Source organism: Lissotriton vulgaris, chromosome 4_1 (assembly GCF_964263255.1).
Source record: "Lissotriton vulgaris chromosome 4_1, aLisVul1.2, whole genome shotgun sequence".
NCBI classification, from domain to species: domain Eukaryota; kingdom Metazoa; phylum Chordata; class Amphibia; order Caudata; family Salamandridae; genus Lissotriton; species Lissotriton vulgaris.
Window position 1 is genome coordinate 979,253,942 of NC_141691.1, and position 13,272 is coordinate 979,267,213.

The 13,272-nt window shown below is 41.9% G+C and overlaps 1 protein-coding gene across 2 annotated transcripts in view; it reads right to left on the minus strand.

The window, feature by feature from the left end:
- Positions 1–13,272, minus strand: part of ZNF407 (zinc finger protein 407) — a 1,778,346-nt gene that overhangs the window by 1,571,746 nt on the left and 193,328 nt on the right. For both annotated transcript variants that reach the window (XM_086965237.1, XM_086965238.1), the window contains exon 3: positions 1,463–6,125. In XM_086965237.1, the coding sequence (XP_086821363.1) occupies positions 1,463–6,059 (4,597 nt within the window). In that variant the 5' untranslated portion in view covers positions 6,060–6,125. The remainder of the gene's footprint in view (positions 1–1,462; positions 6,126–13,272) is intronic.

Below are 13,272 nucleotides of genomic sequence, written 5' to 3' on the forward strand. Positions count from 1 at the left end.
GCTTGTAATGGCCCCACAAAGCACACCCACAATCCCATTAATATTGGACCTTGGCAGGAAAAATGTTGAGGATATAGCTCGGTTACGGCCACTGCTGTACTGGAGGCGTTTGATGGGGACTCCAGAGCTAAGCCATTATGTCACAGCTTTGTCAGATGTCGTCAAGTGTGATCATTTCCATTGTATTGCATGGTTAAAAGAACTGCGGGGCCTACTTGCAAAGTTAAAACTGGAATATCTATGGGGTAACAGGGATGTGGCTTGTTTTCCATCAAAAACAAAATTGAAAGAAATGTATTGGGAGATGGTGTATTCAACAATGTATTGTAAAGGATCCGTATCGAATTTGTCATCTCGCTTTTTGGACATTAAAATGTTTCCATTGTGTGAAGCATACTGGGACATAATTGAACGCCCGCATGACAGGAAATTATATTTCCAATTTCGCGTTGGAACATTCCCAGTGAATGCTTTCAAGAAACATTGGTCCCCGCCCGGGATGAACATTGTTATCATTGTAAAGACCAAATAGAGCACATCTCCCATCTGCTGTTTTGTTGCCCTTTATATGCCAGCCCACGGCGTAAATGGCTAAAGCCAGTCTGTTTAAACATTGGCACTCGCAGTCAATCAATAGCACTTAGAATATTAGAATCCGACTGCTCTACACCATTTGTGATTGCTGTAGCAAAATTTCTTGCTTGGGCCTGGATAATCCGCACCCGCACATTATTGCTAAATGTAACATAATGAAGTATGGTTGCTATGTCTTAAATGCTCCCCTATTTTTAAAGTTTTTTAAACAAATTCTATGAATTAAGCACAAATTTTATTTGTGTATAGTATTCGACTGTCACTTGTTTAATATGTGTTTAAAAAAAGTATTTTTAGCTTTAGTATTTATTGTATAGGGTTAGGATGAATGCTTTTATGACAAATGTCGAATAAAGCTTTGAAACTTGAACTTGAACTTGAAAGGCAAAACAAAACGAGCATTGACAAAGCCAACATGCTGACAACTTAATGCCACACCAAATGGCTTTGCCAATGCATGTTTAACAATCCCATTTGTTCAGTCTTGTATTGTTTGTTATATCACTTAAAACGTAAAGGTACAGAACGTATTGAATCAGAGAACGATGAAAGGAAAGTAGTGAAATGATACATTACTAAAGGTATTGAAAGAAAGAGTCTGAACATTTAGTGGTTAGTCTTTGATAAGAACAGAGCCCTTCAACATATCAGTTTTTTACCTTTGTTGACTCACAATATTATTACATCTAACACCTTTCACCAAAATCAATCAACATGATATTAATTGTCAAAGCCTTCATTTTACCACAGTTACACTCTGGTATTGAAGGTCCACTTTTCCTTTCAAACCTAGAAACCCCACCTGTATTAGAGAAGACATTCCTTGTGCTGTGTACATAAGACAGACATCAACTTCATAGTTACATACCTGTGTGAGTGCGAATGTGTGCAAGAAAAGCCATGGAGTTGCTGCTTTTGCACATCTTGCCGCAATACTTGCAAACATTGCCTTGGTTTTCTTCTCGCTCCCGGTTAATTTGTTCTGTGTCTTCCACAATGTACTTATTCACTTCCCTCAACAATTCTTCGTGCTGCTCTTTTATATGAAGAAACAAGTTCTGCTCATTATCAAAGGGTTCAGTGCACTTGACACACTTAAATGTTGCCCCTCCCTCGGGCAATTCTTCCACACTGGCCTGCTCGTTCCGAATATGGCCAGCACTAGACAAGTGCTGATGGAGGTTGCTCTCAGTGTAAAATGACTTTCCACAGAGCAGACAGTGGAAGTGTTTTTCCTTTGAAGGATGTTTCATAGATATGTGCACATTGAGGCCACTTAGCCCATCTGCTAAAAATCCACAATCGTCGCATCGTACACGAGGCGTTTCTCCATGGAAAACTATATCAAACTTTTTCCTCTTCTCAATTAATGGGAGATAGGTTTTAAAATGATACTCATTAAGTTGTATTTCATTTATGATTGATCCATCATCGAGCTGGCTATGAGATCCATCTCCACAAGGACTTCTTAATCTTACTATTGAAGAATCAAACATGTCAACACTATACAATGTGTTTGCTTGAGTATCATCCACACATATAACCATTTCCTTTTGATGCACATGCTCAGGCACTGAATCTCCCATGTCCCAAACATTATCAATTACTGCATGATCTGCTATCTCGTGCTCCTCTGTTAAGTCCTTCGGTACAGGTGCAACTCTCTCAACGCATTTACTATCAGCTGCATTTCCTCCATGGTTTGAAGTCGCACCGATGTCGGGTGAATGGGATATTGAGCATTCAAAATGGGTCGAACTACTTTCAGAAGACTGGTTCTGAAAATGAATTTGAGAATTTTCATGACTGCACTCTGGTATCTCCCTATGTACCATCAAGATCTGCCTATTTTCAGCATTGGAGTTTTCAATGTTGTGTTGAACGCCTTCCGACATAACCTGATCAGAATCTGACCGATCCACATTTTCATCATTTACAGTTATTTGTTCTTGTGGTGGCAAAAGATCCGTTGATGAACCAACATTGCCCTTTAAACTTCCCAGTTTGATTTCTACATAAGTACCATTCCCAGCTGTGACACTGGATTGTATGTTTCTTGTAGCAGTGCCAGTTTCAGACATTTCCAAAACAGAAAAACTTGCATCGTTTTTTATGTTCTGAGAACCTTCTTTATTATTGCCACAAGCCATGTTGTCAAGGGCTAGAGGAAATTCTTCTATGATTTGTGGACATGGCCCTTCAGTTATTTCAGCTGCTTCTTGGGTCAAATCTGCTCCATTTGTTTCTGCCACATTAGAACAATTAAGGTATGACTGTCTTTTAAGTTTATGTTTTTCTGTGGTTGCATGTCTAATCATCTCTCGTCGAGTCACAGCGTAGTAATCGCATGCCATACAATAGTATTCAAACTCTTTTGTATGTTTCCGTTTAACATGGATCTCTAGAGATGCAAAGGAATGGGCGACAAAATTGCAAAGAGTGCATTTACTGCCAATTCCAGCACTTATCGCCCTATGGTGATACATATCATTTTCTTGATGAGCACTTCCTTGCCTAATGGACAAATGCTGTGTTTCATCTATTGGCATTTCAGTACTCACATCATTTAATAAAATGACGCTTTCTACTTCTACAGCTACAGAACCTTCATCCTGTTGAAGGTGTTCTTCTAAGTGGAAAGCATCCGATTCATCTGCTTTACAAGCATCTGCGACATCAAGTCCACTAACCTGAATATTGCTTTTCTCGCTATTTGTGTCAACATTTGGGCCATCATCAGAAACAGGCTTAGGGCTTTGTTTGCCATTTTCTTCCATTTCTAAACGCCCTTTATGCTTCCGGGTTGTACAGTGACGCTCCATATCACCTTTGGTAACAGTGTAATAGTTGCAAACCTTACACAAATAGCTATACTGGCGACTGTGCTTTCTCCTAATGTGGACTGTCAAATTTGTGACACTAGAGGCTAAAAGCCCACAATGGCTACATATTCTTGAAACCTTACCTTTAGGCCTTCCTCTTTTGGGAGCACTTTGAGTTCCTAATTCAGTGTCACTAATGTCATAATGCTCGGTTCTAGATTGTGGTAACTCGTTAGCAGCAGTTCTGGTACTGGCAGGACTAGACTGGCACACTATTATGCCTTCCCTACCAAAGTCAGTTATCTCATGCATAGACACATTATTCTCGGTTTGTTTTGCGTTGCTTGCTCCAATACAAACCTTTTCAATACATTCCTCAAAAAGTAAGCCGATATTGTTCTTCTTTGCATTTTCTATATGTTTGCTTCTTTTAATGTGCTTTTCCATGCCATCTTTGCACATAGAATAAAGATTGCACGCTTTGCATAGAAAATGATAGTCCTCTGTGTGATGTCGAAGTTTGATATGTCTTGTGAGAACAGTTGATGACCTGGTTTTATAAAAACATTTTTTACATTGGAACTGAGGTGCACACAGGGTTGAGTGTTGCATTTTATGGCCAGTATTCACCTCTAGTGGCTTTCCAGAATCTGCCTGCATGGTCACTTCTATTTCATGAAAACCATCTCCAGTGCTCTGGCTACTTGGATCTAGATTATTAGAAGATCTAGCAGGAGAAGACAAGTGTTCATTGGATGGCTGAGAGGTTTTCTTCTGAGCCACCGTGCTGAGATGCAACTCTGTTTCCTTGTGGTGCGCCATGTCCTCTTGGGCTTGAAAATAAAATTTACACGTGGTGCAACAAAAGGGCATGTCATGAGCACTGCCCATGTGGTCCCTCAAATGTACTTCATCTGAGGAAGCAAACGAGCAAAGCTGACAAACGCAGCTAAAAATGCCCACTTTGTGCCGCTTACTTTGGCAGTGTTTCTCAAAGTCTCCTCTTGTGACACAGGAATAACCACATGGCTGACAGTGAAAAAGCATTTCTTTTGTATGGCACCGTTTAACATGAACTTCCATTCCCTTCCGGTTTTGAAACACGTGATCACAATAAGGGCATGTTCGCAAGATTTTAAAATCTGAAACATTTGGAAGCTGTTTAGAGCCCACTTGGTTTGATGTGCTAGACAAGCTTGAACTAGTTTCACTCATATTGAGAGCATGGGCTTCTGAGGTTGCATCAACTTGATTCGTACATCTGATAGGTTTCAATTCTTTAACAGATGTGTCCGTTAAACGCCTGCCTTTCACATACGCTCTAAAGCGGTGTTTCACATTACGTTTGCCGACGCTCAGCAAGCTGAACTTGCTTTTTCGGAAGGTAGAATTTAAAGCTAAAGAACTTCTTTCAGTTGAGGACAAACAGAATCTTCTGGAGAACCTCGGTTTGCCTACTGCTGCTCCAACACTTTTGAAAAATTTGGTGCTTTCTAATTTCTCAGAAAGTCCTGAGAGCCGTACTTGTGCAGACTGCTCATAGAGAGTACACTTTGTGAAGTCTAAGTCCCCATCGTTCATTTCAGGCTTCTCTTGAGCCGATAGCTTGTTAGAGGAGGTCATCTCGACCACAAGTTCAACACTTTCTTCTGCAAAACTAATGGTGGCGTCATTTACAGAGGTGACTCCATCCGGGAATTCTCTTGCATCCCCAGCCGTTTGAGAAGTCGTCTCACTTTTGTTTCTATCAATCATTTGCTTCATTGCTGTTGACGGCTTGTTGGAAAAGCTTTTTCTGTCTCTAATCCGAGCTAATCCTAGACGTGCAGAAAGATGCTGACGACGAAGGTGGGTCTTGCCAAACAAATGAGCATGCAGCAGATTTTCATCAGCATACTGAATGCCGCAAAGTTTGCAACAAAATACTTGCTCTGGATGGTCCACCTTCGGAATGAGTGTTTTCAAAGCAGAACAGTCATCTCCATTACAACTGTAAGGGGGGCAACTGTTTTCAATGGGTATATTGCTCGAACAGTTTTCAGTGGCCACAGTCTCATTGCATTGCCTACATTCTGGGTCTTTCTTGGCATTTTCTACCGTGCAGTTAACTCTGAATTCTTCAACGTCAACAGATGTGGGTTTTGGAAAGGATTTGACTTTTTCTTCATGTGTTTTCCTTATGTGCTCTTTCAAAAGAAAGTCATTGATGGCAATAAAGTCACAATGCAAGCATGGAAACTGTGGAGGCTGGTGGTCGCCCTTTGGACTGATAGCACTGGCTAGCTCTGGTAGTGTCTCTCCTGATGTGCTTTTTGAGGTATCAGACGAAGAAACTACACCTTGGACTGAAGAGCACTCCCGATAACCATCCACACAGTCATCAACATTTTCTGAAACGTCAAGCTTAATTTGTTTAGATAAGCACTGAGTTTCAAAGTCTTCAGCAAGGCAGAGGTCTACTGAGTCACATAATGGCCTTTTTAGGCTGATTTCAATGATCTCGTGCATTTCTCCGGCTGACAGTGGACAAATTTTCGAGTCAGACGTGGTGTTCTGATGATTATTTTTATCCGTTGCATTGCCCTTTAAATCTTTTGGTGCCTTAGAAATCTGATCTTCTTGAAGGCGTTCATGTTCCTCCATACTTATGAAACGCGGTATAGGCAACGCTTCTTTTGAAGTGAGAGCTCCATCTGAGTTCGTTGGTTTCTGTAACATCAACAAAGTCAGTTAGTGGCTGAGGTGGAAGAAAAGTACTCAAGCAGTAAACACAAAGACAAAACAAGAATACCGCGTCTTATTTCATCACAATTTAATTATATTCTTTCTGTGCTCAGAAATAGCAGTTGTCATTGTTGCAATGTGTCAAGTGATTGTTAAGGAACAAATATTTGTGAGTGTTGAACAATTTAACCGGTAGACCGCTAACAATCGACACACTAAAGAGTAGTAAGCCAAAAAGAGCAGAGAGGCGGATGTAGCAAATAGGCAGTGCTGTGGTTATGTTAATAGAAATTAGTTTGTACAAGAGGTATTTTCATTGCTGCTCAATAAGTCATGCCCAACCACGCACCAAGGATATCTCCCATGTTATTTTACCCTTTTCTTGTAGATTCTGTGTAGGTGCATGGTCAACGGTGACTTCAGGACACATCGGCTGAAAAGCCTATGGACTGTCAATGAAGGGAACTCAAATAATACCAAAGCACACAATTTCTATGGCTAGCTGCTTAATTACCATAAATAATCACTGGAAAGGGGAATATAAATGTCTTTCTGAAGCAGACATGGCTACTGACATTTCACAGTTCCATTGGGAGAGCAGACTATAACCTTGCCCATGGACCCGAAAGAACATCACGCAGCCTGCATCCTCTTGAAGTGCGAGAGAGAGAGTGTGTGTGTGTGTGTGTGTGTTTGTATGAGTGTGTGTAGGAGTAAGAGACTGTGTTTTGGTTTGCTCCCAGACATCAGGCTACAAGCTGCTTATTACATTTATAATTACTTGAATGCTCCAGTTCTACACTCCTTCTAGAGCAAGCCTGACAACAGGCATAAAGGGAATGGCAGCAGTCAATACTGTGGAGGATTCTCACCTTTACAACAGCACACTATTGCCAGTTTAGGAAAGTAAGGATGATCTTGGTCAACTATATAAGTGGCAATTGCAGTATTCACTCAGTTCAGTAACTTGCTTACTCAATGAAAGGCTGTGTGCAAACAAGACACTGTAATTTGATAGAGAGGGTTGCTTCTGACCTTATATGAGTGCTATGTAATAACAGCCAAAACCCAGGTCTATCATGGACAGAGAGAGAGGGAGCAGTACCTTTTAAATAAATGCACATAAGCAGCAACGACCAGGATTCAGCTCTCTTAATTAACATTACCCCAGTCTTAGAGCTAATCGGTGCAAGGCCAGCCTGTCAGACACTCTGGCATTGCCAGAAAAGCCAGTGTGAAAGGGTCATATCGTGAGCAATTGTTGTTTTACTTTTGTGACGTCACACGGGACACAAAAATAAAAATAAACGACCTACACACTGGCCCTTCATGCCAGCTCACCTGGTAGTGCCAGAGTGCCTGACTAACTAGTTCCACACTGTAGGCATACAGCCATGCTGGAGCCATTATGGACCAGTGTGCCATGACATAGCTACCTTTGAATGTTCACTAAGCATTCAACAACAAATGGCATCAGTTGACTACTCACCTAAATCTACTGCCAGCAAGATATTATCTATTCTCATCTGTGGCGGGAAAGGGAAGGATAATGGAAGAAAAGTGCAACGAAAGCCACACAATTATGAACTGGGCATAATCAATAAAATCATGAGGGGGAAGGTTCAATTAAAAGAGCTCACCAACTCATAATCTAGGTAAAGGAAACTATGAACCAACAATTGACAAAGGAAGGAAGGATACAATCTACTGTCGTTACACTCTGAGAACATGAGGAGGATGACCTAGGACATAGGGGGGCACGACCTACTATCCAGGTGGATGTGAGCACCCCTCTGCTTCTTCTCTCACTGCAGATTGGCGGAGCACCTGTGGTAGTAATATCTTAAAACGTAAAAGGTCTCATAGCCTGCATAAAACAATAGCAGTGTAGAAGCCGCTGCTGCAGGCAACCCCCTTCATAATTTGGCTGCAGGAAACACACTTGACAAAAGCGGACTGTGGGACAAATTATGCCCTAAAGCCTATTATTCCCCATCCACTACAAAACACAATGCCCGTCCTTGTACACAAAGAGGCATCCTTTCAAGTGATCGACTCCATTAAACATAAGGATGGTCAATATATTGTTTAACAGGGAAAATGGGTGACTACATCTATGACCCTAGCCCCAATCTATGCCCTGAATAAGGGTAAGGATGCATTCCTATACACTAGGCTCATTGTGCCATGGGAGAGATGAATGTTACCGGAGACTAACATGAAATGGGGAAGTTCAAAAGACAGATTTGGGCCCAGCAGGGGTGATAGGGGTGCCTTTTCAAAACAACTTAAGGCTCATCTATACTCTATGGGTCTGAGGGATGCATGCCGCGAAAGCCACATGCAGGACTGTGACTACGTACTACTCAGCCATGCTCTACTCTCAAGGATGGCTGAATGTGTGGAAATATTTCAATATTGAATAATGCACCCCCCACTCTACATATCAACCTAGACCCTAGAATTCATGGCGTCAGGAGGTGGTGCTTGCATCCCGCCCTGCTGCACGACTCCGTTCTCAAGCTAGAAGTAGAATACATTGATGAATACTTTGCAACTAATGACAATGCAGACGTCTCTTCAGCGACCTTGTTCTATGCCTACAAGGACATCTAACAGGGATATCTACCTTCATTATGCTGAAAATTGAAAAAAACTGACTGGCTCTAAACCAGAGGCTAGAATCAGAGATAAGCTAGAAAGCGGAGCAATACGAACACACCCCTATACTTTCCCATATACGACAGCTGACGACGTCATTAAGGGACCAAATTAGAACTATTACAACTAACAAGGTAGAACTTATTCTCCTTCACTTCAAACGCCATTCCTATGAGACTCATAAGAAGATAGGGCCCCATCTTGCTCTGCTCCGCTGAGAAAAATAGCAAACTTCTATGTTAACACCATGGCTGCTAGGGAGATTTTTGTCCTGTGCTGGAAAATCTCTCCTGCCATCATTTCATGACGAGCTGGGCTCGTCATCAGCGTGCGAGGAGGCTACGCCATGACGAGCCCAGCTCGTCATCAGCATGGAAGGGGTTAAGGAGATAATAGTCACAGATGCGCATCTCCTAAAGAAAGAATTCGTCAAGATAAGGGAATTCCAGGGCTTTTACATCACATACACATGGCTGAGGGATATTCCCCTATATAAGTAAGGCCCAGCTTAGTAAAATTCCAAATTTTTATGTAGAACTAAAGCCTGGCAAAGACCCCGGGGTTGCGGCTTTATAGGCAGATTGCCTTGCTTAACGTAGATGTCAAATTATACACCAAAATTCCAGCAAACTGACTAGAAGACCTACTCCTGGAATTATACATTCTGATCAGTCAGGCTTTGTCAAATGCCAACAACCCCATGACAATAGTCGTAAACTGATTAATCTTACTGAAAAAGTAGTTATGAAAAAGATCCCAGCCCTTCTGGTCACACTGGATATGGAGAAGGTCTTCATCTGTGTGGATTGGAACTTTATGAGACCGGTACTGCAGCCAACAGGTAGGGAACCTCATTTTTTTCGAAAATGTCCAATTATGCAGCTCCTACAGCAAGAATAGCTCTTAATGAACAGTTTTCTCTCCCTTTAGGTTAACAAGAGGGACGAGACATGGGTGCTCTCTGTCACCCCTTCTGTTCACTCCCAGTGTAGAAACGTTGGCGGACCACATGAGAGCAACTGAGGCCATTAAAGGGATACAATTTGGAGCACAAATTAATCCTGTTTGCAGACGACCTTGCTCTCACCCTCACAGCCCCGCAAGCTCCTTAGAACAGGCACTACAAACATCACAAGATATACGAGACACTAGAAAGGTTATAAAATGAAAGTGTCCAAATGTGAAGTGTTTAATATTAATCTTCCCACAGAGCTATTGGCGGACTTCAACATGAGATTCCCGCTCAGGTGGAGCTTCACTCAGTTTAAATACCTAGGGATCCATTTCATGCCCACAGTCTAAGACCTCTATAAAGCCATTTACCTACTGCTGCTCAGTGATATCTACCACGATATAAGTAAATGGGCACCTTTTTTTCTATTCTGGATGGATTGAATAAAGGTAATTAAGTTTCAATCCTACCGAGAGTACTATATTTGTTTCAGGTGCTCCCAGTGGCAGAGTCGCCTCTCTATAAGCTGCTACAGATACGTTATGGAAGAACTCAAGACTGCACGCTCTTTTAAGGTTACTGCAACTAAGTAAGCAATGCTGGGGACTAGCCGTACCAAACTTTAAGCTATATTACTACACAGAGCAGCACCGTATCAGTGTGGAAAGGTCCAAAGAAGAGACGGACATCTTATAAAAAGATCGGTCATGAAATGTCACTAGCAGAGGTGACCACGTTCTGCAAATCCCATAGACCACGCCATGCATACCTCAGTATGCCAGTGAGCACCACCCTTCAGATTTGGAACAGGGTAAATAGTACAGTAACTCAGACCACATATCCCTCCCCATACACACCAATATACGCTAACCCAGATTTCCCTCCAGCACTGGAAAGGAATGCCTTTGCCCAGTAGCAGCTTAGAGTCTGTAGATCTATTTCAAACCTATTCCATCAGGGTGAAATAAAACCTTACCACAATGTACACTGGACTTCCAGGTGCTTGAAAACGAAAGGATGCGATGCGCACAATTACAACCCTGGGTAATACACCTAATTAATCAACATACAGCGATACAGGATACACCACTGTTTGAAAAACTACAGGCTGCTATTAGGATACAGACTGGTCTCCTATCCAAGTTGTACACTACACTCTGGAACAGCATCCTAATAGATAGGTGGGATTACCAAAGTAAGTGGAGCAGACTACTGAATAGAACAATTATTAATAAGGAATGAGGCAGGCTGTGGTCAGACTTACACAAATGCTTAATTTCTATAAAAAATATTTGTTGAGAGAAGAAGACTTTACAATACATAGTCTAGGCAAAATCAGGTACATTAGGGAGAGGCTATGCCCTAACGGATAGAGTGGTTGACCTTGAAGCTGGGGAACTGGGTTCAAATCTCGGCAAGGATGCTCAACATCCTGTAACTCTGGGCAAGGCACGTAATCCCCTGTGCCTCACAAAATGAATGTGTCAGTCTGTAATGCAACTGGTGCTCATGTAAAGAGCTCCGATACCTTTGGGTCTAGTTCGAGCTATATAACCCCTATCCCCCCTCCTCCTCCTCCCCCCCAAAAAATCATTATGATTGCCTTAAGGGGCACAATTTAAATGTAGTAAAAGAGAACCTTGAATCCTAACTAATATCGTAAACATGCCTGTGAAGACGTAAGATGCTTAAAGAGAGACTAAAAAGATGTCTTGGGGGTTACATTTAATGCTTTAGGTAGAGGCCTGAAGGTAGCAACAAACATATAAAGTGCTGAAGAATAACTAAAATAGCCATAAAGATCAAACTTATCCAGAAAGATCCTAAAGTCATAGCAGCTGACATAAGCCTTAACAAAGAAATGTAAAGTGCCCAGTGGGGACTAAAATACTTTTAAAATATGTCTATCTGGTCGAGGCTAAAGGTTAAAAAGGTTCAATATAAAGGGAGACATTACAAGACCTCGAGTGAAAATCAATGGCACTGCTGTACTGTATAATACACAAGTATTGAACAAGTTCAGAGAGAAGCCACAACTTGCGGTCAATGGCTTGATGAGGTAGGGTTAGATCTTCCCAGTCTTATAATGCTCTTTTAAGAGTTCTTGTATTAGGCTGATATATTTGCCAAATTTGGCCAGAACAGTTGGCTCAGTCAATGTGAAGACAAAGTTCCTGGCCTTGCTGCAGGTTCCTATTCTAGGAGTTAAAACAAAAAGCGGTTTTAACAAGGTTAAACGCCAGGCAACAACATAAGAAATGGTGAAAGATTCAAATTTATATCAGCAAAGCATGCAATTAATCATGGAAAGGGAGGGCCATTTTGAAATAAATTTATTTGATCTGGAGGCCAATCACTCTTGCAACCAAGATTTGTTTAAGACAAGCTTTCCAAGTCGAGCGCTTAAGATATGGCTGAAGGCTCAGACAAGGAGGATGCTTATTGACATAGGATGTTGCAACTGCTCCTAGCACTCACGTGCTCTTCAATTTAGCTAAGTGACCTTTCTAGTATATGTTAATTCTTAAGGCCAAAACTTAATTATTGATTTTTCTGCTATTCCGGATGGGAGGGAATGTGGGTGGGCAGTCTTTCCCTTGTCTTTCCTTCTGTAACTGATTTACAAAATATAGAAAAGGTCTCATGACGGCACCTGAAAGAATATGCGGTGTATCATCATCTGCTAAATGTATATGAACTGAGGTGACCAACAGTAAAATCTTGTTTAAAAAAAAGAAAATGACACAGGGCATTAAAATAAACATCTTTAATATTTAATGCAGCACGCTAATCCAGAACTTGAAAATACAAAGGCCACATTTTAAATGCCTGCTTTTGGGAGAAATAATTTGGTTAGATGGAGGTCAAGAAGAATGTACAAACCTGGGAATCTCTTGCCCATCGTTTAGAAGTGGAAACACATATTCCATGCTAGAGGCAACAGGCGCTACTTCCATCAACTCTAGCATGGTCCAAATGTATGCCAACAGCCCTTTTTAGGTCTCGCCTACGCAGCACGCATGCGCTGCATAGGAAAGAGACCTCTTGAGATCGCTTCACCTTTCCAGGCAAAAACTTGCATGCTTTGGTGATTTCCTTCCGGGAGCGTGCAGCGCCATATGGTTGCACGCTCCTGCAAAAGAAACGCTGCCTGCTCATGGCCGTCCGGCTCCCGCCTCCTCCCCTGTCCTCACCTAACAGGAGAGCCGTCCGCACTAGCATTGGATGTAAGATGAGGGAACAGGGGGTTGACTTTTACGCAGAGTGCTTCTCTTTGCTGTTTGCTTGTTTAGCTGAGCTGTTTCCCATCAAGGATGAAACATACCCAATGGAAAGAAGACTCAACACAGTCATAACAGACCTCCCCGAGGAGGGATGTTGCCAGAATGTAATGCCTTCGGTACTACTGCTCTTCGATGATTTCAACTCGTGACCAGCTTACACCTTCCGAGGGGATTATAAAGTGGGAGGGGGAGGGGAGGTGTTGCACGCCATGGAGCGTCTTTATAACGTCAGGGA